The 25,530-nt window shown below is 45.3% G+C and overlaps 1 protein-coding gene across 1 annotated transcript in view; it reads right to left on the bottom strand.

The window, feature by feature from the left end:
* MTHFD1 (methylenetetrahydrofolate dehydrogenase, cyclohydrolase and formyltetrahydrofolate synthetase 1) overlaps positions 1-25,530 on the bottom strand; it is a 54,099-nt gene that overhangs the window by 5,885 nt on the left and 22,684 nt on the right. The window contains exons 7-24 of the mRNA XM_045810494.2: positions 24,200-24,336; positions 23,203-23,314; positions 19,380-19,507; positions 18,432-18,529; positions 18,054-18,227; positions 17,292-17,428; positions 15,489-15,535; positions 14,758-14,865; positions 14,548-14,622; positions 12,322-12,424; positions 10,066-10,142; positions 9,299-9,439; positions 7,538-7,606; positions 7,133-7,244; positions 6,892-7,031; positions 4,383-4,424; positions 1,922-2,022; positions 896-1,073 (exon numbers count right to left, since the gene is read on the bottom strand). Coding sequence (XP_045666450.2) covers positions 896-1,073; positions 1,922-2,022; positions 4,383-4,424; positions 6,892-7,031; positions 7,133-7,244; positions 7,538-7,606; positions 9,299-9,439; positions 10,066-10,142; positions 12,322-12,424; positions 14,548-14,622; positions 14,758-14,865; positions 15,489-15,535; positions 17,292-17,428; positions 18,054-18,227; positions 18,432-18,529; positions 19,380-19,507; positions 23,203-23,314; positions 24,200-24,336 — 1,979 coding nt within the window. The remainder of the gene's footprint in view (positions 1-895; positions 1,074-1,921; positions 2,023-4,382; positions 4,425-6,891; positions 7,032-7,132; positions 7,245-7,537; positions 7,607-9,298; positions 9,440-10,065; positions 10,143-12,321; positions 12,425-14,547; positions 14,623-14,757; positions 14,866-15,488; positions 15,536-17,291; positions 17,429-18,053; positions 18,228-18,431; positions 18,530-19,379; positions 19,508-23,202; positions 23,315-24,199; positions 24,337-25,530) is intronic.

The following is a 25,530-nucleotide window of genomic DNA, read 5'->3' as shown; positions in this document are numbered from 1 at the left end:
ACGTTAACAACACGTCAGCATATTTTATCTGCAAAGGGCAAACAGAAACAAGAGAAGGTTGATTCAAGAATACTGGTTTCCTCCGTCTACCTTTTTGTGGCTAATTTTGAAAGTCTATGCTTATCTTTTAGAAACCAAGCCAAGAACCAGCCTGGAAAATATAAGCAGAAATTATATACCACATCCATCCCACGTTCCTAAAGAAGTTTCCAGTTGTTGTGGGCATACTTACTTAATGTCCAACCCCATCCTGAAATACATGGGCAGAAAACCGAAAGCAAAATACAGCCCTACGGTAAGCACAAGCTCTCTCTGAACTAACTGCTATGAGAGCACAGACTAAGCAGTGCCTCTTCGAGTTACTCAGTGACGGAAAGAACGCTGAGCCCTGCCGGGGTGCTCTGGCTTTGCCCCCGACAGCTCCTCTGAACTTGAGGCAGCCCCGAAGCAGGAAGTGAGCTGAGGAGCACATGGCTTTCCCCTGTTACTGGGTATAGTCAGAAAACTTTTCTGAGCTTGGTGTAGCCCCTTGCCAATTTGCCACAACATGGCTGGTGCCTCGGGTTCAAGGCTGTCGTGAATTACACTCCTGGTCCTACATTTAACCCTTTCTCCTGCCAGCAAAGGGAATGTACTGTGAGTCTTTTCAAAAGTTAGGCCGGGAGCCAACCTCCCAGAGCATTCTTCTGGGGACCTGCTACTCTGTAAGTAAGCAGCAACGTGTGTTGGTAAGACAGCTGTCTGGGGTTGACAGCCTAGGCTGTGGTGGTGAAACTCAGCTACGTGGGAATCAAACCCACAGGGCTGAAGATGCTGAACACAGGCTCTAAAGAGAGGCAGCCACACAGAAACCTCATAGTGCTTTCTTTTTGTTTCCATACAGGAAGTAACTCACCTTGAGGTCATAAAGGAGCTGGAAGCTGCTGGGAGCCTGAGCTGCTCTCTGGACGGCCTGAGCTAGGGCTAAGGCGCCCTTGCCCCCTTCCGCCCAGTGCGTGCACTTCACAGCATCAAAAGCCCCATGTTCTTTGGCAAGGCGGCTGACAAGGTCCAGCTCAGCCTCCGAATCTGTCCTGGAAAGGCAGCAATTCGTGTTAAAGCACTGAGGACGGTCAGAGAGAACAATCTCTATCTTGTGTTTTTGCCATGAAAATTCTAGTGAGTTACTCACTGAGAAATGGAAATGAATCAAGTAATACTGACTGGGTTTGACTCCTGACTCCACAACTTACTATCTGGCCGACCCTTGGCCAGTTATTTAAACCTTGTATGCTTTGGTTTCCAAGTGGTAAAATGGGAATAACCATAGCACTTACTCCCTTGGGCTGTCATGAGGCTTAGATGACAAATACATGCAAAATACTTGAACATTCCAGGCACATCGCAGGAATCAATAAATACTAGCTTTTTAAAACTTTTGTCTCCCGTTCTGCTGTGGTTTGGCCATTATAACAAGACTCAAACTAGCACTCCGATACCTCAACAACCTACACAAGTTCTCTCTTGCATGAACATTTCCAGCTCAACATGTTTGACTCTTTGTCAAGATAACATCCCACTAGACCAACTGAAATAAGGGGACTCCGTAGGGCCATGACCTTCTGTTAGCATAAAAGGCCTCTACAGAGCAAAAAAGAACATTTTCTTTCAGGTCTGTGTGGTCTCCAGTGGAAAAGGGGAGCCGTGGGAGCCGCATCTGACCCCAGACCCTCCATGGGAGGAGTGCCGAGTTTGCGGTGGCATCCGTGGCACCTCTCCCACCGCAGGCTCTCATCAGGGGCTGCCAGAGCAGAGGCTTCATAACCAGTACCAGCAACTGAGGAACAAAATGAAGCTGACCACGGCGCCACACCATTAGCTCCAGGCGATGGTTTCCGGCTACTTTTCACCGTCCCCCTAGACTCCTCCTCTTCGTACTTACTTGAATGCGTTCACGGCCACTACCACTGGAACTCCGAACATTCTGGCATTTTCAATTTGTTTCCTTAGGTTACTGAAGCCTTTTTCAACCAGCTCCAGGTTCTGTAAGAACAAAAGGGAAAAGTCCGCAAGGTTGGCGGCATGTTTTTCTTAAAAGGGAACGTGTCTCCTGGGGCCAGTAGCCACTCACTGTCAGAACAAGCCCACGGCAGGTCTCACACGGTGGTGAGGGGGAGCTGGGGAGGTGTAACCACGCGCCAGCCTATGACGCTGGCGTGGAGCTAGGCTTGTTTCCTGGCTGTCTTGAAGGCATGAGAGCCAGTATAGCTGCTGTCATCACACCACATCTTAATAGCATATTGGCCGTCTGCAGGGAATTAGTTGCTCTTAAGCAAATTTTACTGACAACCTTGTGACTGTAGATTTTATGTACTCATATGGTACAATGGTATGAACGGACTGTACTCAGCAGTGCACCGACCCTTCCGTAAGAAGACAGCGCCTAGCACAGTGCCTGGTGTTCGTCACACAGCTGCTTTTAGTGCTGTCGGAAAACACAAAGTGATCAGTGATGCTTTCTAAGGTTCTAAGGAACTCAACCATGAGCCTGCAGTGGGGACAAAGAAAACAAGATAAACGCCACCTTTAAGAACCAAATATTGTGACATTTAAAGAAAAGTAATTAAGGAAACATACCTTTAAATATGTTAAATGTTAATGGCAGTGTTGCTCGCAGCTTTGGAAAACTGCAAACACAAACTTCCTTCAATGGGGAACTGGGCCGGTGAATTATGATATATACACTCAATAAATACCATGCAGGCATTATGAAAAGTGAAATAATCTGTATTAACATGGAACCTATCAAAGATGTACTAAAGTGTACCAAAGTTGCAAAACTATGGACAGCTTAATTCCATTTTTTGGACAAATAAAAAAAAACATGTATATATTCATGAAATTTTTTAAATGTTGAAAAATATCTACCAAACTGTTCAGGGGACTCAAATCATGTATCATACCCTTACATTATTTTATTTTATATTTTTTTTACCAAAAGGATGTTACTATTATAAGCTTAAAAATATATTAAATCTTTTTAAGATAAAAATAGAATAGTCTTATATAAAAATAAATACACTGGATCATGAGCAAGCCCCAGCACTAACAGCCCTTGGTCTGTGGAGTCAATAAAACAGCAGAAAAGGGGGTAAGATAAAGGCAGAAAACAACTGAGATTATAAACATGACTTACGCTTTTTCCCCTTTAATAGTTTAAAACCAAAATTAGGATTTAATTGATATTCTAAAGAGCCTTGCTAATTCTTGACCTCTAGTCACATGAAAACCAATTAATATGTAAGACTGATTGAGAACAGTTTTCAAAAAGGAGAATTTCTTAAATGAAGACACCAGCTGGGCCGGTTAGGGGCAGGCACTCTAATTAGACACAGGAAAGGCTGTGGGGCGGCAGGAGGGCCAGAACTGTGAATTCCCCTCCTACACACGAATCAGACAAATGACCATAAAAGGCAAATCATAACTCAGAAGACAGGCAGACTCAAGGCACCAACAACTCTTTTCTAGCTGCTTCTGAAATCCTTCATTTAGGGCTTGAACAGTGGCACTGTATTGCCTGACAATTAAAAAGTCTCCCAAAAAAGACGGAAAAATGGAATGCACGGCGGTAGCAGCTGACCTGACCATCTCATACGGGGCTCGGGCTCTCACATAACCACCCCAAACAGGCTCTCGGGACGCTTGAGAGGAAATGACCTAAACAGGTAAAGATTCAACCTCCCAGCTCTTCTCTGAGCTCCTCAATTGCTGGAGACCAGAGGAGCGTGGGGAAACTTTACCTAGCAAAATAACCAGCATCCTGACCATATACCGGCCCTGTATCATGGATTTAAATCTGCAGAAGAAAAGACATTTCAAAAAAAAAAAGCCCCTACTTGCTTCACACTCAGATGGCATTTGGTGATGAAGCAGCCAACGCAGGAGAGACAATGGAAGGAAACGTCATTTGTCTAGGGCAGGGTTTCTAAACCTCAGCACTCCTGACATCTGAGGAAAATGAGTCTGTCGTGGGGGCCGTCCCGTGGGCTGTAGCGTGTTTAGTGGCACCGCTGGCCTTTACTCAGCGCCGGGAACACTCTCTACCCGAAGTCAAACAATCACAAATGTCTCCAGGCGTCGCCAGATGCCCCCTGGGGGAAAGTGCTCCTGACTGAGAAGCACCACTGGCCTAGGGCAGCGGCCTCACCAGCAGCCTCTGAGGGGCGGCTGTTCTCATGAAGCACTTCTTCCCAACCCTATCCACTGTAATTCTTCAGCGCACTGCAGGCTTTTTGGCGCCCTTGGCGCCAGCCGCCCACTCATTTCCAACCGTACTGGGCTGAGAAACGCGATTCAGGGCGGGGTGCTCTCTGGGACAAGTGATTAGAAATGACTGACGTTACCTCCTCCGTGTAAGCCTTGGGGAGAGGCAGTCCAGCAGTAACCTGGAAAGAAAGGAAGCGAAGTCAGAGGCGTTTTCTCTTTATAATCCAATTTTAGCTTAAAACGATGCGTTGCCAGGTGTAAAAGGCCGGAAGCTGCATCCTGGCGGGGGAGGGGTGGATTACAGCAGGATAAGGTGGTTTCCTGCCCGAAGGACTTAGGGTATCTGACCAACCCTACTGCACACAACAAAACTGACTGCTTGGAGCAGAGTGGGCGAACTCTGTGGCCTGAAGGAAAGGAGATGAGAACAGATCTGTGAAGGGGGGGGGGTGCTCTAGGCAGGGGTGAGGACCTCCATGAGCGAAGCACACAGCAGCAGGTGCATGTTGGGAAAAAGGCAGCGGTCAGCCCTGCAAAGACCACCCTGAAATGTCCGCCAACGGAGTCTGTGACGAGCCCTGTGACGGTTGCTGAGCTGGTCCGTTCAGCCAGCCCACGCCTTCGTGGAGCTGAACCAGGGAGCATGAGCCACGCAAACAAGAGGGACACGACACAGGATTTTCCCCATCAGAGTATATTTAAGGTGTCAGCATTAAAGCAGTGAGTTCACTGTTATGGCGGCACCTGGTGACCTGGCCCTGCTGCACCCACAGGGACGAACATTGAGGTGAAGGTGCCAATTCCAGGGAGTCCACTGTGAGCAGTACACAGTACCTCAGAAGCGTTCAGCTTCTCAGCTTGGTCTGCTCCCATTCCTCGGAGACGATGGTGCTCCGACTCCAAAAGGGGCCATGCAGAGGCGGGGCAGAGGGCAGGGACCTGAGCCGCCATGTTCTGGGCCTTACATGCAATTCCAGGAGGGAGTGAGAATGGCAGGGCTGGCTCCTGGGCACAGCTTTATGTGTGATGCTTTCCTCTCAGAGCTGCCCAGGTTAAGTGGCTGGCATTATTTTTCAACCCTTGAGATCAGGAGGGAAGAAGGTGCAATGGTGTAAGGGGTGCAAGGGGAAAACATGTTGGTTATAATTGGGAAGAAAAAGGGAGTCCATCCTGCACTCCTGGGCTGGGAGTGCTTTTGGTGCCTTGGGGACAAGTGACACTGGAGAGCTGTGCTGGGGCTGTGTTATGGTAATGGTTCTCACAGTGCAGTCTGGGACCTAATCCTTTCATGGGGTCCATGAGGTCACGGTCAAGACTATTTCCACAATAAATCTAAGATATCAAGTGGTTCTTTCCACTCTCATTCTCTCATGGAGTGTACAATGGACTTTTGCAAAGAACATGTGACACGGGCTCACATGCAGAAGAGAGTCCAGTGGTCTTCAACTGGGCCAGATTCTGAAGAAATCTGAGCAATGTACAATGCTTTCATTTTGTTTAGGAAAATGTAATAAAAACTTTTCACTAAAAAAAAAAAAAAAGTATATACATATATATGTATATATATATATATATAATTTTGGGGACATCTGGGTGGCTCAGTCGAGTGTCTGACTTCAGCTCAGGTCATATCTCAGGCTCCTGGGATCAAGCCCTGTGTCTGGCTCCACGCTCAGCGGGGAGTCTGCTTGTCCCTCTCCCTCTCCGTCTGTTTCTCCTCGGTTTGTGCTCTCACTCTCTCAAATGAATAAAAAATCTTAGAAAAATATATAAATATAATTTTTGTTTCTATATAACTCAGCTTCACTCCCTAACACAGTAAGTATCATAGACATAACCCACCAAGATCAAAGTTCTTGCAGATCCTCAATAATTCTGAGAGTGTAAAGAAGTTCTGAGACTAAAATGCTTGAGAACTGCTATGTTAGGAAAACCCCTGATCGCTACGCTAAGAAACACTGATTTTAAGTGAAGGAGGTCTTATTTCTCATGTTGTAAGACTGGCTTCTGGAATTTAATACTTCAAGTAATTTCTGAAAAGTATCACCATGTCTTCACGTGCAGGCACTGAAGAAAAGGTATTACAATAATAGGATAAAAAGAGCAATTTCTAACCAGTAGGAATTCAGGAGAACACAAAGTTCAGGATGGAGTTGAAGATAAACTAGTCCTGAACTAGCTTCTATTACCCAGAGGCAGTCCAGGGCATACCCACCTTTCTCCTTCTCCTCCCTCCCAGGCTGGGCGAGTCTCACCCAGCTTGCACCTTTCAAGAAGGGGCTGACCTCTGTCTCCACTAAATGGTTTGGTTGGCTGGCTGCCAGTGTCACTATTTAGAGGGAAAATGGGACTTACTTAAAAAGAACAGTCTGACCATAAAGGAGTTTTCTGTGGGTCTAGCCAAGCACACGTCCTTGGTTTTGGTATTACTGGATGTTTCCCTCAGGAAGACTGGCCATGAAGCCAATTTCCGCGAGTGATAAGGTGGCCAGCACAAGAGCTGTCGAAACATCTCTTGGTCTCGGCACCCTATTCATCATGAGGATAAGAGCAGCTTAACAAAGAAAGAGGGACAAGTCATCCCAACTCCCTTTCAGCCTTCAGAGCACTGCTGAGAATCAGATTCTTCGAACTCTCGATCCTCACCGTGGGGCCGCCTCCGTGCATCTTAAGAGCCCTGACCGTGGCCACAAGCACCACCACGTGAGGGCGGAGACCAGAATACCGGCACTTGATGTTAAAAAACTTTTCCATTCCAATGTCTGCTCCAAATCCTGCTTCAGTCACTGTAAGTGAGGAGAAAAGCAGCTGTAAAAAGGCCACCCCAACTCCCTTGATGTTAAAAGGAAAAACCCAGTTTATTCACAGACTTTGCAAAACTACTCACCCACAAACCCTTCAGGCCCAACAAGCTTGAGTGCAATCCGGTCTGCGATGATAGAGGAATTCCCATGCGCGATGTTGGCAAACGGTCCGGCATGAACAAATACTGGAGTGCCCTGTGGAAATCGAGACGGCATGGGCAAAGCTGCCAACCCTGCTTCCAAATGGGATCATGGGGCCAAGGGTAGGAAAATTAGCTGGAATCCAAAAGAAAAAGACTTCCCAGCAGAAAAATACAAAGTCACCTCTTCTATACTTCAGCAACATCCCAATCACGACAGTGAGAAAGAACAGGAGGAAAGACATGAGCAGGTAGAGAACTCTCTGACTCCCCAAGAGAAGTGTGCTTTATAACCACTCCGCTCGGACAGGAAGACCGATTCGGGAAGGCGGGAGCTGCTCTGCTCACCTCCAACGTCTGCATGAGGTTGGGCTTGATCGCGTCCTTCATGAGCACTGTCAACGCACCGCTCACTCCCTACAAAACAAAGGCATGACACGCTGTTTCCTAGCAGCAAAAAACCCCAACCTTTGTTTTTTTTTTTAAGATTTTATTTATTTGACAGAGAGAGACAGCCAGCGAGAGAGGGAACGTAAGCAGGGGGAGTGGGAGAGGAAGAAGCAGGCTCACAGTGGAGAAGCCTGATGTGGGGCTCGATCCCATAACACTGGGATCACGCCCTGAGCCGAAGGCAGATGCTTAACCACTATGCCACCCAGGCGCCCCAGAAAACCCCAACCTTTTGAACCAAAACTCAGCATTCTTAGGTCTTCCCTTTTTATTTTTATTTATTTATTTTTAGATTTTTTTTTTCTAAATTTATTTATGTGACAGAGAGACAGCCAGCGAGAGAGGGAACACAGCAGGGGAGTGGGAGAGGAAGAAGCAGGCTCCCAGCGCCAGCGGAGGAGCCCGATGTGGGACTCGATCCCGGAATGCTGGGATCACGCCCTGAGCCGAGGGCAGATGCTTAACGACTGCGCTACCCAGGCGCCCCAGGTCTTCCCTTTTTAGCCACTGCGCAGCCATCAGGACTTTCACCTGAACTAGACCATCCATTTACTTATTTTTTCTGGCTATCCTATGAAGTTGTCACTTATTTTTAGTAGGAAAAACACACAGAATGAAAATGACATTCTCGTGTAATTTGTGCAAAAACATGTAACTCTGGAAACAAGCATCTCAATCAAGCACTGTTGCTGACTGATGAGGGAATCCATTTTAAACTAGTTGACGGCACAGAAATGCTAGCTCTTAGAGAACGGGATTATTTGTAACTTTGATGTCTGCGCAGAAATGACTGAAAACCAAATTCAGTGTGTGTTTTCCAAAGCCGAAACTGAAAATGTACGCAGGACTTCAATCACCCACACTCTTAAATAACAGGCCCCTCTTTTAAGCCATCCAACCACAGTTGAACGGACTGGTAACAAAGTAACAGAAAGCCATGGATCCCGCTTACATTCAATTGTGGTGAATTTCTAAGTTTCTGGTTTGGGTGTAAAAATTTAAAATAATTTCCTTTCTTACACATATCGACTGTAAAAACAGGAAATTAGTATTTTCTCCCTTTTCTGAATTCAGCTGACAGACTGCTAATCACAGGCCAAACATTTTGGTGTATGTCAATACAAACAGGCTTTCAAAAAATTCGTAAGACGATCTCATTCTAAACCTCATATTACCACACAGACAGTTCAGAAATAACCCTGAAGTGGAGAACTAGCCTAGGAGGGCCATCAGACAAACCGGCTACTGAGTTGTTCCCAATGTGGTTATTAGTGTGATCGATTAGCCTCATGATAAGAGTCCTCTGTGCAGGGAGGCCTGTCGTGGGGAGAGGCCAGGGTGTGACTCTAACCTTAGCGGCTAAGGACCTCACTGGGACATTTGACGCTCTCTGCAAACTGAGGTCATACACCCGCTTTTAGAAATACTTACGGGGTGAAGATGTTGCTCAAACCATCTGAAACCTGGGGTCTATGACTGAACCATACCACCTATTACTCGCTATGAGGTACTTTTTGGAAATTTCATAATTCTCTTGTAAGTAGCAAAATCACAGAGAATTTACCAGTAACGGCTGGGCTACCCTAAGGCAACAGACACAGAGGCATCACCAAGCCTCTGTGTCCCCACAGAGCACCCTCTGAGCACCCGGCTACCCACCAGATCTTCGGTACTGATGGGCTCCCCTTTCTTGCTGGATGCCACCACCATTCTGCTCAGTCTGTCTCTCATGTCTTCCAGCGAACTGGTGAGAGCCAGCACAGCCATGATTTCACTGGCCACAGAGATATCAAACTGGGCCTGTTGGCCGGGAAAAGACACAACAGGTGACACTGCATTAAACCAGAAGTGTGAGTTGCAGAAGCAATCCTTGTGTGCACCCAAGGCTTACACAAATAGCCTCAAAGGACACAATGGCAGAACAGTACACAAAGAACTTAATGAAAATAATTATCCAATAGCAAAAATTTGTAATCAATGATTCCAGGACCTTGAGTTGCCAATTTTTACAAATAAATGTTCTAGTAGGACCAACAATCTCTGTTGAAGGAAGCTTATGATTATGTGGTGATGGTTTCCCTAATACACAAGGAAACAACACAGAAGCTCTTATGTGGAAGAGACATATTGTAAACGGCCACACAAAAAAGAGGCTGTTTTAATCCACTTATGTGCAAGGATATTCACTGGGGGCTCACCACCTCCAGGAAAAAATGCCGGCGGAAAAACACACAGGTGACACATGGGATTTATTGCAAAAGCTGTCAGGAGTGCTCAATGCCACACGCCTACTCACTTCCATTTTAAAAGGGGGAAGGCAGAGCAGCACCTGGCAGTATCAACCATACGGGAGAGGACGGAGGAGGACAGAAGCAGCAAGGATCTGCTTCACAGGAACAATGCCTTAGAAAGGAGCAAAGAGCTACCGTCCGTGTGTGTCCTTTCTCCGTTGGGGCCTGTCCGATGGTGATCTTCCTCAGGAATCTGTCATTGGTATCCAATACTGTGGTAGAAAGAGAAGATACAGAACAATTTTTAGTAAAAGGACCATAAAGTTCAGCCTGCAGTCTTACAGCAACGAGTCCAACTTAACGACTATTATAAACATTTGATTTCAAAGCTGAGGGCGAAGCTAGAATATGGGTGCAAGTTAAGAAATGATGCTCACATACCATAAATGAACAGGAATTATTTTTAAAGTAGAATATGCTTATTTATTTGTTTTAAAGAAGATTTTATTTTTAAATAATCTCTACCCCCAACGTGGGGCTCAAACTCATGAGCCACGACCCATGATCAAAAGTCGCATGCTCTACTGACCTGAGCCAGCCAGGCACCCCTAAAGAAGGGTATTTTTAAGAAATGTGGAGTGGTTTGGTTTTATTCTGTCTAGAGAATTCAAACCATCAAGGAGAAATCTGGCATCTATTTTAAAGTCCATTGCACGTGAAAAGAAAAACAGAGCAGGCCAGTTTTTTTAAAGGCCGAGGTTATTGTTCTGTGGGATGACTCACTGACCTTACACCCTCCTGAGAGAAAAAAGAGCCATAAATGCAGGGCAAGGCATATGCTTTCCGAAGCATGCTAGGTAACAGATCTGCTCTTTCCTTCCACACATTTAGAAGAAATAATTTCCATTCTGATGACAGAGTATCTATCCAACTGTACACCCTTGGAAAACATGGCAAAGATCAACCAACTGACTTAATTTGACCTTTCAGGACTAATTACTGTTAACATTTTAGTGTTCCCCCAATTTTTTTTTTTTTTAAAGATTTTATTTACTTATTTGACAGAGACACCCAGTGAGAGAGGGAGCACAAGCAGGGGGAGTGGGAGAGGAAGAAGCAGGCTCCCAGCGGAGGAGCCCGATGTGGGACTTGATCCCGGAACGCCGGGATCACACTCTGAGCCGAAGGCAGACGTTTAACGACTGCGCTACCCAGGTGCCTCCCAATTTTGTTTTTTGTATGACATGCCAAATGATCCTAAAACACAAATGAACAACAAACCAGTTCACACTCTAAATGGGTCAAATGGGAGAGGCATTTTTAAGGTACTTGATAACATGGGAAATTGTTTTCCATAAAGACTGCAATAATTTAAACCCCCAAAGCAGGGTCTTGCACAGTGTGAGCACGTGCACACACACACCCCACTTGATAAGTGAAGGATGTAATGTAGCTGTTGGAGCCTATTCTGATTTTCAAAAACTAGGTCAAGTTCTTTGTACTTAATCTCTCTATATAAAATAGCCAGTCAATAGTTATGATCCGTTGTTTTCCTTGTCTCCTTCTATTTTCCTAGAAAGCATGAAGTAGACATAAAGCAAAGGAAAACTGAACAAGATACTAAATTTTCAAAATGGATCTTTAGCTTACTCCTCATAAAATATACCACCTGTCTAAAGCTACTGAAGCAAAGGAAGAGAAATATCAATGTGGTTTTCAATATTAAGGGAGTTATCTTTAAAATGCCATTAGCTAGCAATAGTTACTGAGCCAGTGAAAATCATAAAAACAGTCAATAAATTTGCCATTAGCTGCATTCTGCATGACTGGACGAAAATTCCTTCTCAGCAGTGACACGGGATAGATGCACTGTTGATACCAAAGAAAATTCTACGCCATGCCAGTTGTACCCAGAAAAGCATCACATGGCAGTGAAGCCAGGCAACTCACTCACTAAATTGCCAACTGTTTAAACCTTGAAGGCTACCTACTTTGTTACTGGAGTTTAAGGTAAAAATGAGTAGGCAAGAAAAAGCAAGTCACTTTATGCCAGACAAGAGTTCTGAGCGAAAAGAGCAACATGATTCAAAAAGTGATAAAACATAATTTCTCTACTTCATGACACCGAAACTTTTTGCATAAAATGAAACTCTCAAAATGTTATTTCTGGTGTAGGCATGCACTTCCTTGAAACCACCCTCACTCCAATCAACACTGAAAAGCCAGCAAAATGTCCAACAAACCTGACGAAAGGAGGTCTGACTACGGCTAATAAGGTGAGAGACTGATGGAGGCGGCCATAAAAACAAGTCAGTCCTCATCTTGGCCATGCCTTAACCGTGAAAACACCAACACACAAGCTTCTGGACCTCACACTTTAATAACCCTCACGGGCAGCGTGGGGTGTGCAGCATAATGGAAGCAAATGGGGCGTCTATACTGCACGGGTACCTCTTTGCCAAGTTATGGTTTCTGGATCAATGTCCAATCTTGCAAATCTGTTTATCTCGTCATCGGTCAGCGTGGTAGGGTCGGTTTTCTCAATGCCTAGTCTCTGAAGAGGCAGGAAAATAAAACATGAAATAAGACAAAACAAAAGCATGATAATGCTTTTAAAAGATTTTATTTATTTGAGGCGGGGCGAGGGGCAGAAGGTGAGGGAGAGTGAGAAACCCAAGCGGACTCCATCCGCACTGAGCACAGAGCCCGATACAGGGCTTCATCTCACAACCCTGAGATCATAAACAGAACTGATACCAAGATTGGGATACTTAACCAAATGAGCCACCCAAGCGCCCCAAGCATGTTAAATTTTTAAAAAATATATTCTCTATCTCCGGATGGGGTGCCTTCTGGAAATATAAACTGTGTTCTATTCAGAAAGGAAAACTATAATCCCTCAGGCTGAAGCTTTATTTCCTCCTCACACACAAACGTATTATTATTATTATTTTTTTTAAAGATTTTATTTATTTGACAGAGAGACAGCCAGTGAGAGAGGGAACACAAGCAGGGGGAGTGGGAGAGGAAGAAGCAGGCTCCCAGCGGAGGAGCCTGATGTGGGGCTCGATCCCAGTTCGCCAGGATCATGCCATGAGCCAAAGGCAGACGCTTAACGACTGCGCTACCCAGGCGCCCCCGCAAACGTATTATTAACATGTGTATTCCTATAACTGAGCACCAGGGGCACCTCCCTAAACCTAGCCCTAAATAAGCATACCAAGCGACAAGTGTTGTTCCTAATTCACCAAACCCAAACATACTGAAAGGAAAAAGCAAAGCGCAAAGCTTTTTTGATCAGATAACTGAGAAGCCCAATTCAAATGAAATAGGAGGAAGGGCAAAAATAAGTATTAATTGTTAAAAATCAGTGTAAATCACTTTTCCATGCTTTTTATATAGATGCACTGTCACTGCCTTCTCACTGTTCCAAAAGGCACAACAGAGGTTTGTCTCTTCTTCCTCACAGAACTGGGAACTTTTATTTACCTACAGTGTGTATGCAGGTCACATCCTGAAATGGTAAGTGCCTATAAAATGTATTCTCCTTTTTTCCTAAAGTGTGGTAGATCTGAGTGGGCTCCAGCAAGCTCTGTTCTTCCCACAGTTCCTTTTTTATACCGTGAGGACTTTGTTTTAGAATCTCGGATGTGTTTTCAGAGCTGGCCCTTACTGGCTCATCAAACTGGTCTCACCAGCCTCGTACATGTCGTTGTTTACAGTCGGCAAACCCTCAGTCACTAGGCTGAGTCCGCCGCTCACAGCCCACTCTGAGCACACGGGGCCAGACTGGGAGAGCACAGAGGATGCTTGGGGATCCAGGAAAGGCTCCAACCTGATGTGGGGTACTGTGGTCTCGGGCAAGTCCCTTGATTTCAAATCCTAGAGCTTTTTAAAGGATCAGACAGGTTTAAAAGTAGACAGATTTAGTCCAGCACCTCCCCACATCTCACAGAAAGTTCCATCATCAATGGTAAGATTAGAAGTTGACTTCTCAGGCACCTGTGTGGCTCAGTCAGTTAAGCGTCTGCCTTTGGCTCAGGTCATGATCCCAGGGTCCTGGGATTGAGTCCCACATCAGGCTCCCTGCTCAGTGGAGAGCCTGCTTCTCCCTCTGGCCCTCCCCCTGCTCATGCGCTTGCTTGCGTATTCTATCTCACAAAGATAAATAAAATCTTTAAAATAATAGTAATAAATAATAAAAACACTCATGTTTTTGTATGAACACAAGTTTCTGGGTCATATGGGATAGTGTATGTTTGATGACTATATATTTATAATGGAAATCCAAACAAAATATAAAAGTAACTGCTCTTGCTTAAGACCCCAGTGCTGGGAAGAACAGGTATTCAAACTCCAGGATGCTGGCATCCTGACTCCTACCCACGCGATAAAGGACGTATCAGTCTTCTTCCTGAGGGCAGGCTGTCGGCGCTCTCCTCATTCCAAGACTAACCACTCATAATTTATAGATGAATGAGAACCTCTACCAGCCATCTTTGCTAGGTGTATCATCACCTTAAGACTGTGCTTATGGATGTAACTTGATCCAAAATAGGTTACTCTAAGGAGATTTTTACTTCCTTACATCTTTATCAATTTCATATAATATCAAATTCATACATATCTCTTTATCAATTTCATATACTATGAAAAATGAAGAAGGGAAAATCTTACCTGTAACCTTCGGATTTGGATATCAGAGAACTTTCTCACTCCATTTACAGACGGTACCAAACGGTTGAAGAGAGCCTTAAAGAAAGGGAGGAAAAGGGCTTACAAATGAGAGGAACTGCCTTGCTACCTGCAACACCAGCACCCGAGGGGCCCACATTACCTTGGGTGCTCTAACCCTTTCAAAGTGTCCCTGGGGCCCCAGCAGCCTACCTTGTCTGTCTGCGTCAGTTCGTGGAATATCCGGGCATCGATGGCCGCGGCGACAAGGTTATTCGCTGCAGTGATGGCATGGATGTCACCGGTGAGGTGGAGATTAAACTATAACAGAGCAGAGGCCACGTCAGGCTTTTGACTTCTCTGCATCTTTCCAACCATCAGTGTATTACAATTCAACCAACCCCTAGTTAAAGCTAATGGAACACTGTACAGTTAGCGAACGAACGCCCAATACAAATAGCTCCTGAACACATAAATTACACTCTCTCTCCTCAGGAGAAATCGGTGCTTTCCTTTAGGGACACGTCCCGTACCCACACACGCCACACCACCAGCATCAACAGCAACCCTGGACTACTGAGGACGGGCTCACGTCCTTTCAACTGTGAGCCAGGAGGAGTAGCCTACGTGCCTGTACAGCGTGTTCCCATTTCTGCAGTCACCACCCTGAATTCACTTTGTGTTCGTTCTTCCCACTCTCATGCTTCATCTGATCTCTCACTTAAAATTATTATTCCCGCTGAAAGCCAGACCTTGAAGTCCTTGTCATGTCAAAAAACTAAGCTGTCTCACAAGCCTGCATATTAAGATGTTTTCCCCTTAGGTGTTACTTCTGATGAGAAACAAGTCATCTGTCCACTAAGAGTTCTACAGAAAAAGGTTAATTTCTGGAAGGAAAAGCTATCATAAAGGATCCGATTCAAACCAAATTCCAGACACGTTACCTCCTCCATGGGAATGACCTGTGAGTAGCCACCTCCTGCAGCGCCACCTACAGGACAGGTCAAGGGTGAGGCCATGTTAAGTGTGCTTTCGCCACAAAGCAAAGCAAAAGCAAAGCGAACTGGTTTCTGTCACTGCTATGCTTATTATCTATTTACTTCTTTCAACCATTTGGACAGCTTTGGTCAAGTGTTTTTTAGTTTTCTTTTACCAGGCTGAAACACTTGATCCTGTTCACGCAGAATAGTCTCAGCTGAAATTTGGGTCTAAATGACAAAACCATGAACACGTACATACCTACTCATTATCTTTAAAAACAGGTTCCCCGTGATTCCTAACATTTGTTAAAAGAGCCAGCCTACAGTTACATAAAGGCAAGCCTGTTCAACTTCCTACTCTCATAAGCGCTACTCTGGCATTTTAAAAAAGGAATGTTTAAAATATACATGCCAAACACAAACACAGAGACTGCAATTCTTCCTAAATAGGAGACATATGTTAGAAAGCAGCTTAACTGCTAGCTTTTGCTGGACCGTCTGGATTATTAACAAAAGACCAGACTAAAATTTCTGGTTATGAGGTCATCAGTGAGATAGATGTCAATTTGAGGTTGAGATTTTGTGGGTTTTTTTTGTGAGGCAGAGACCACTCAATAAAAATGGGGCAATTCGTACTGAGAGGAAAAGCAGAATGCTGGGTTCAATGGGCAGAACGAGGGAAAGGTTCATTCTGAAGTGAAAGGGTTGTTAAGACAAGCTCAAAAGCAGAGCTAAGTCAGTACATGTATAAAATAGATTAATACAGGCAGAAGAAGGGCAAAGGTGGACCCTGTGCAGTAATCACTAGAACAAACAGAACACGTGATACTCGCACCAAGCAAATGAGAAAGCAAGCTCGAAGAACCGATAACAAAAATAATTTTTTAAAAAAGATTTTATTTATTTATTTGACAGAAAGAGAGACAGCCAGCGAGAGAGGGAACACAAGCAGGGGGAGTGGGAGAGGAAGAAGCAGGCTCCCAGCGGAGGAGCCTGATATGGGGCTCGATCCCAGATCAATGGGATCATGCCCTGAGCTAAAGGCAGATGTTTAATGACTGAGCCACTCAGGCGCCCCTGATAATAAAAATAATTTTAATTAAAAGAGCATATTGGCAATACCTCAGCTATCAAAAACTAAAAGTGAAGAATGATTAGTGATGTCATCCTCATGTAATCAGCAGAAACGGTGCTGGCAGCCCTGGGAAAGCTCCTGAAATTGACATGGCACCCACTCTGGCACTTAACAAGAGTGCCTTTGACTAAGTTACCTCGGAGGTGCCGCTTGCTGCTACTGGGAAAATGCAGATACCAGTAACTATCTCATATTAGAAGATAATGTAAAATGCATAAACTGCTTAACAGGAAATACAGCACAAAGCATATACTCAATTAGGGTAGGCTTTTCTTATTCTCAAAAGAGTAAAACATCTGTAGCGTTTGTCTTTGTCTCTAGAAAGTCAGCATGATGAGCAATAGCTATGATTACCTTTATTGTTACTGTGACAGTTGACTATTAGTCACATAAAAGCACCCCTAGCTACATAGTACCCCCTCCCCCCCCAGGGAACTCCTATGCAGTGTCAAATACTGACAGCAAGAGCTGGGATGATCTGATGAAAGCACCAGACGGGGGGGAGCCAGGAGGACATTCCCGGTGTCTAAATGAGGTGAAGGCCCCACAGGCACTCATGGGTCAAGTGGGCCAGGGAGGACTGAAGGAGAAGCAGTGCCCTCTGGCCACCCAAAGTCTAGTCCTATTAATACCTTTTATTCCAAAGGTGGGGCCCTGAGAAGGCTGTCGCACACACGCAAAGACGTTCTGAGAAAGATGGGCGCCGAGGGCTTGCACCAGTCCGATGGTGGTTGTGCTCTTCCCTTCTCCCAGGGGCGTTGGAGTGATCCTTCAGGGTGAAAGCAGAAGAGGGGCATTAAATTCGTATGAATTAAATTTATGTGAATCGCTAAGTCAGACCTAACAGATCCTAGAGAATGACTCTTAATCTGAATGGTAACAAAGAGGAAAGATCTGAAAAGAATCTTTTCCAAGAGTCTTAGCTGAAGTTTCTGAAAAATGACACATTTAAAAAGATTGCTGTACTTGAGCTCTTCTGACTGTGAGCAGAAAATACACTTTATCTTGTAGAGAAGCACTGTTATAATTTTAATATCCCAATCTAATCTCAAAAACTAGCTTTTGTAGATACCTCAGCCAAGCAATAAAAATGAACGCTCGATACATCTACTGAATTAATGAATTTGGGGTTAAAAAAAAAAGGTCAGCTTTTAAAACTCAATTCTTTCACCTACGAGATAGATAACCTTTGTTCTCCTCTCCAAAGGCTTATAATCTACTCTGAATTACATGGGGTTACTGTAAGAATCAAATAAGAAATCAAATTTTCACACATGTGAAAATGCTAAAACCAAATGAAAGGAACCTTCACATATAGATGCTGAGAGCAAATGCAACCTTCGGTAATAACAATCAGGACGGCGGTTCGATTAGCAAAGGAATAACCACCCTACCCCGTCACCACCACGTATTTCCCGTCAGGCTGGTGCTTCAGGCGCTCCAGTGTGGACAGCAGAACCTTGGCCTTTGTCTCACCGTACAATTCCACCTCTTCAGAGAACAGACCAATTTCCTGGGCCAGGCTGCCAATGGGCTTCGGCTTGCAAGATCGTGATATATCAATGTCACTTAAAAGAAATACAGAAAAGAAAAATACAGAAAATATGTATCAATCTTTAACTCACCGAATTTAATTAACCCCATCCTGGCAACAACCCTCCCCGACCCTGGTGGTGCTTATGGAGGGGGGGCATACACGTAGTTGCCATGGTATCCATCAGCTAAACGCAGAGAATCCACCAAGTTTTAAACCAGCGAAATTTTATTTTTACCTTGGAACAGGAGTCTTGAGGTTAAGGTGGTTATACTGAATCATCCACTTTCCTGGCTTACATTTCTCCAAGAAGCGCTTCGCACTCTCGACTGTGCTCTAAATGAAATGTCACAAATGGAACTTAGAAGAAGTGATTATTTTAACCTCCACCACCTCAATTCCAAGTCCCAGGTCACTCCAGTCTAACCACAAAATGAACAGCTTTATGATCCACCTATAAACACGCTTCCGTCCTAAGCAAGGATCTACAAGCAGCTACGGCAGCTACAGCCCTGGGCTGCCTGCCTCACCCCCCATGCAGCTGATGTGTGTATTAAAAAGGGCAAGTAATGGGGCGCCTGGGTGGCACAGCGGTTAAGTGTCTGCCTTCGGCTCAGGGCGTGATCCCGGCGTTATGGGATCGAGCCCCACATCACGCTCCTCTGCTATGAGCCTGCTTCTTCCTCTCCCACTCCCCCTGCTTGTGTTCCCTCTCTCGCTGGCTGTCTCTACCTCTGTCAAATAAATAAATAAAATCTTTAAAAAAATAAAATAAAATAAAAAAAATAAAAAGGGCAAGCAAGACAAAGAGCACCTAGCGAAGTTGTGGGTTTGCACTTTGCTTTTTCTGAGGTTCTTATACTCCAAAGTAAATTCGAATTGTGGCATCCCTATCTGCCCCTATTAATATGACTGATTCTCTACCTCTGTTCTAACAGTCCCTTTTTTCCCCCTTCAACAGATCCGCATCCTTACTTAACTTCCAAGTAGGTTTCTACTTGGGGAAAAAAGCAGTAATTTGAATTCTGTCACCTTTTTACAACTATTACAGAAACTTTTTTATGGAGGTCTAATTGACCTATAATGTTAGTTTCAGGTATACAACACAATGATTCGATCGCTGTATATGCTGTGAAATGATCACCACGGTGAGTCCAGTAGTAGAGAAACTTTTATTCACACGCACCTGCATCAGCATTGCCACCGTCATGGGCCCCACGCCACCAGGAACAGGAGTGATGAAGCCCGCCTTCTCTTTGGCCTCATCGTAGGCCACATCACCCACCACTTTTTTTCCATTTGGTTTCGTATCATCTGTTCAACGGGGAAAAAAAATCAAAGCAAGGTCTGAGAATCATAATTCTGGTGTTTACTTCCAAGTTAAGTGATCAATTATCACAGCTTGTATCAAAAACTAAGTAGTTCAGGGTGTGTAGTCGCATCAGGGCTCAAGCACCTATTTTACTTCCAAACGGTAAGATGACAGGTGTTTGTTATTTTCAAGGTAGAAACTTATTTTACCTGCAAAACTTCACAAGATGCTTAAGTGGTTTTTCAGAACCAGGAGAATCCTTTTGCAGTCAGGTGGCAAATAAAATACCAAGTGTTTTTTATTCTTAAAACCAACTACCCAGTATATAATGAGCGCCTTTTAAAATGTTAATTTGCCAAGGCCTACAAAGGAATTTTTTGGGCGCACAAAGCTCCAACTATGTCACAGCTGCCAGACACCGTTTCTACAGCAACTGTCAGCATTTTGTAAGCTCCACGCGTGAGCTGGAGGAACAATTCAACATCCAATTCCAAAGACAAGCAGCTACTTAAATGTATGCAAAAGGCAAAGAATATAATTACACTTCCCTTAAAAGGATACAAGAACAACTACAAATCTTACCAGCAAAGAATAGCTATTCAAGAGAACAAAACCCAGTGATGCATCACCGCTCACTCACACCAAGTACATCCTACACTTGGCTTCAGTGCACTTCCGGGAGGGGCTGGGGGCCAGGGCCAGCCTTGCAGCTCTGAGGCTCCCGAAGCAGGATCTGCTAGAACCTTAGCCATTTCACCCTGTCTTTGAGCAGATCACCACAACCGAGAGTGCCAACTTGACGGTGTAGCCAGAGAGTCGGACCAGAGGCACCGAAGTTCTAGGATCCGCTCTTCTACTAACTGCCAGTCCTCGGGCCCTGTGGGCTCCTTACTGATCAGAAGTCCAAAGATGACCAGAAGGACTGACATGACCTATTTCACGAGCTTGCAGAGAATCAAGTGAGAAATCGTGCACATCCGTGAAACTGAAAAAGCATTCTCTGAACATAAAGGTCTCTCTTCCCATCCTGGATACAGAAGATATTTTCTATATGTACCATAACGAGCTGGTGAATATAGCTCCGAGGGGTAGCGTCAGGTTTCTAGACTATAAAGCAGTAAGCTACAGCAGAACATTTCCTCTCAGAACCTTGGAGTCATTTCAAAACGCCAAGGAGCTATGGTTAAGGGGTTTGCCCTTTGTGCAGTCTCCAGAGGCTAACACTGACATTAGCTTAATATACGCTGCACCTCTCTTCATTCATGGTAGTGATTTTAGTTTCTCCACATACAGGACACATACCAGTCACCACACAGCTGCCTGCTGCACGAGGAGCAGCTCTGTTTTGCTCCTTCAGCAAACACGATCAGGGTCGACTTGAGTGCCCTCTGTTCGACTTGAGCATCCAGTGTTTTCATGCAAAGTATGATGTGGTCAACAGAAAAAGCGACCACTTCTTAATCTAAGTGTATGGCTTCAGTAACCAGTAAACACTTTGGTTATCTACCCCAGCCCCAGAATTTCTCTTTCATTGGGAATTACAGGTATAAAGTCCAGTCCCTGAGTTACAGACCGGTGGGTACACTGGAGGAACTAAAAACTATTCTTTGTAAGTGTTCATTTTCAAGGCATCGTGTTCCGTAACTGGACCACAGCTTGACTCATACTTTGATTATTTAAATCATTCGCACGGTCCCCTCAGGGATAACATCCTAAGTCATTTGCCAAATTAAGAATTAATTTTTTTCTGGGGGAAAAAAAGGAATACTTTTAAGATTCAAATGCAGAGCAGGAAGTACTGGCCAGAGGAACATGTGAAAGTGTTCTTCCTGCTTGGCTTACTGAAGATAATTTGAGAAGGAAACAATAAAATCCAGCTTTACGGAAAGTTATTTGCCTATATACCTCAGATCAATAAAAATACAGCTGATCAATATTGACTTGGTCTTATTCATATTTCACCATCTGTGTGAAGAATAAATGTGAACAGGATAGTGAGTTTCATGTTTAACTGAACATTTTATACCTATTTGTAAGACTCAAGATTCCTACCCAGGCTTTTTTCTTCCATCTCTCAAATCTAGTCCAGAAAAAAAAGAAAAGAAAAGAAAAAGACAAAAAAAAAAAAAAAAAAAAAAAAAAGCCCAAAGCAGAAATATGATACAGAAGACGCAAGGTTTTAAACAGAATGAGCCTGAATGTCATATCACAAGTACTCAAAGTGAGGAGTTGTAGGAGAGCAATTTCTTTATCACCCATTAGATAATTACACTACAAGAAAATGAGTGATCAATTATGAGCTACTGTCTTAAAAGCATGGTAGAGAGAGTGGGAGGGAGGTTAAAATTGGTGAAGGCTTGACAGTGACTAATGTCCCTGGCAGCTTAGCGTCTGTGTTCCAAATCTGAGACGGGAAGGGAGAAAAAACAACCTTCTTGCTCGAAGTCCGCTGACAATTCAACAGGTGTTGCGTGCCGGCAGTTCAAAGGCACGAAGCCAGACAGGCCAGCGCAGAGCCCAGGAGCCAAGGGGGAGGACAGTGCAGGACACCAGGCACAATGAAAGCGACACCCAGTTCTCCAGGAGGGAAGGGAGGGAAAAAGGGAGATGATCCCTTGTTGAAGGGAAATCAGACCAGGTTTAGAAAGAAGAATGGGCCTTCAAGGCAGAGAGAAGGCTGGAGGACGTGGCTAAAACTGAAGATCGAAGTCGAGCTTCAGCCCAAGGCCTGCAGTGGGCCTGACTGCACAGAAACGGCTGTCTGATTAAAGACTGTGCTTTCTCCAGTCTGGGAGGCACGTACACAAGTATTCACTGTATCATCCTGCGAAATTTTATGTTTGAAAACTTCACGATGAAGGAACAGCCTACTGCACTGAGGACTCGGGTGTAACGCTGCCGAGGACAAACGCGGCATGTGCAGAGAAGGGCACGGGGTCCGCGTGACAACCGTCCAAGACGGGTATTCCTCACCAAGCGGGTGAGGACAAAGCCCAGAGGCGGCTGAAACTCGTGTGGGGCTAAGCCATTTGCCAAGTTCCGTGGGAGGAGGAGACCCACGAGCACGGCAGGAACACGCAGATGGCCATGAGTGGGAGTCAGCCAGCGGGGGGAGACCAGGAAGCGGCTCACAGCCGTGCACCCACCTGAGAGGGACATCGACAGCAGAAGAAAGGAAAACCTTCCCGATATTTAAAAACCGATCCAATATAGGGACCGATTGGGAGGGAATGACAATGGGCTGGCTTGATCCTCGCTGCCTAGAAGGGGCTGGGTCAAACGCCTTCTTTGTAAAGCCCGCCCAGAAGACTCCTGGCAAAGTGAGCCCCTCTCCTGGAATTACACAGCACTCCGTAACGGTGACGATATATTTTAAATCCACCCATCCTTTGGTAAAAATAAAGGGTGACCTGTACATGAAGGGAAAGTGAGAGCCGCCTCTCCCACCCTCTCCTCGGACAAAGTCATTCTGGGAAACGCACAGCACAGTGGCTAAAATCCCAGGCCCTGCTGCCCCACTGGCCTGACTCCCATCTGCCAACTGCCTGCACCATGGGCACCACACTTGCTTTGAGCCTTAGCTCTTCTAGCCTGAAACGGGACAAGGCATTCTCATGGAGGCTTCACTTAATGGCCGGACATCTTCCTCTGCCCACCCCGCCCTCAGAAATGACCCTCATTCTGCAGCAGCACTCACCCGGGATGTAATTGATCCCGCAGTCGATGACTATTGCCCCAGGCTTGATCCACTCCCCTTTTACGATTTCCGGCTGACCAATTGCAACCACCAGGATGTCACCTTTATTTACCTAGGGAAAGAGGGTTCTGACTTCAGAAATCACACAGTGGAAAACAAGACCAAACAACAACAACAACAACAAAACCTTGAAGTGGAACAGACGAGCTTTGTATGAAACTGTTCATTGTCATCAGCTACTCTGTGCAGGCCACACACGAACTCTGACAGCTCTTCAACGTGCTGTGCTTGTTCCCACACAGGCCAAAATGCTCCCCGGTACTCGACATCTTCCTGAATGGGGACTGTGATGAAAGCATGCGGGGGAGGGAGGGGCATGGGCTTGGAGCCATAGGCCCAGCTCTGAACTGTGACGCTGGGAGACTGCTCCCTCTCCTATGGAGTACGGGGAATAGCACCTTCCACAGAAAACTGCTTGGGGAGGATTAAAAGAGAACGTGCATGTCAACAGGGATCGGTACGTGTGAGAATTCTTGGGTCCAGGAATCTGATGCAGGGCTAATAACAAGATGTGACAGATGTCACAGGACCGCTGTCCCATGCCCCTCAGGGGCACCTCCACCTCTGAGGCCAACACTGCATTACACATCCGCTATCTGGCTGCAGGGCTCCACTCCAGTCTCTAGTATCTACCACAAAGCAGGCTGCTATAGAAAAAATACAATCAGAACAAGAGCTACATGACTTGGGCAAGTTGGTAATTGGAGTATGTTCCTTCATCGTGTAAGATGAGACAAGAAACAAGAGAATGGCAACAGGGGTTCAGTAAGATATTGAATGAGGCAAAGTACATGGCAGTGTCCGGCACTGAAATGTTAGCTGTTCCCATTATGTGAGAAGACCTCCCACACACGTGCGCGCGTGCACACACGCACACGCACACGCGCACACACACACACACACACACACCTCTTCCACTGCACCCTGGGCCCCTTACCTCCTCGCCTAGATTGGCAGTCTTGGAGTGGCAGGTGGTCACGGTGGCATGGTTCCACAGAAGCAAGTCATGCATTGGGGCACCGACTATCTTACTGCGCCCGACCACAACCGCGTGCCGTCCAGCGATCTGCACCCCTAAAAGAAGAGCCAGGGTGAGTCAGAGTATTGGGAGAAGCTGCCCTCTTCACATGCCACCTAAATGGGAAAATTCAGAACAAGTGCACAAAAATGGGTTCTTAGCATCAAACAGAAATCATCCTAAAAACATCCCTTTCTTGGCAATAACACTCTCAACTCTAGGATTTCAGTTACAAGTTGGGACTTGTATTGTGTCCTTCTTGCTGTGGGTTTTTGGGAGCAGCCTAAGCCAAGAGCCATTCATTGAGTCATAGGAGAGTGGGAAGAAAACCTACACTCGAAGAAAAAAGCAGCCCTGACATACAGCTAAACGGCCATATGGAAGAAGACAGTAGATTTACTTACGTGGGAAAAATAGTTATAACAAATAGGGTGCATGTGATGGGCTGGAGAGAAGCAAAGGAAGTTAGATGAGTGTAAGTCTTTCCAGCTCTGGTAAGTTTATTTATGCAGTTTCTCGTCCACACTTCTCTTTTCGCATAGGGCCTGAGCCACAGGGTTATTTGCAGGGAAGTGATAAAGGGGAACTTTAAATGTAGCAGAAAGATGTCTTGTTCTTCTGGCACTATCACAATGTCCTTTTCAGGACTGATATACTCTATTCAATAGAGATGGTTTGGGGCTCACCCACATTTCTGCCCCTGACCCATAGCTCTGTCAGGCACAAGGAGAGCCCAAGAAGGAGCCATGACACAGAAGACAGGGGGGATAAGATCCTGAAGACTCCACCTGAGCCCCTTTAACCAGTCCAGCTGAAGTGATCTCTTACTTAAGGCAGGTTGTGTTTATTTTATTTCTATTTTTTGAAAGATTTATTCATGTGAGAGAGAGAGAGCATGAACAGGGGGAGGGGCAGACGGAAAGGGAGAAAATGCCCAGCAGGCCCCACACTGAGCACGGAGCCTGACACGGGCTTGATCCCATGACCCTGAGATCATGAGCCAAGCAGAAACCAAGAGTTGGATGCCTGACTGACTGAGCCACCCAGGCGTCCCACGGTGGGTTGCATTTTAAATGTGTGCTTCTTGAATAACATTAATTTTATTCAAAAAAGCTAAGCTTCTACATAATGTCAACATGGTGAGCATAAGCCCTCAAAGTGTGAAGTGTTTATATAAGGTCGCTTACTCTATACTTTTTAGGATTCAGCAAAGGACTTGAAGCTGCATTAGGGCAACCAGCGTCACTATT

This window comes from Ursus americanus, chromosome 26, assembly GCF_024610735.1.
Source record: "Ursus americanus isolate L20-20 chromosome 26, mUrsAme1.1.p, whole genome shotgun sequence".
Lineage (NCBI taxonomy): Eukaryota > Metazoa > Chordata > Mammalia > Carnivora > Ursidae > Ursus > Ursus americanus.
This window is presented reverse-complemented; position numbering and strand designations above follow the sequence as displayed.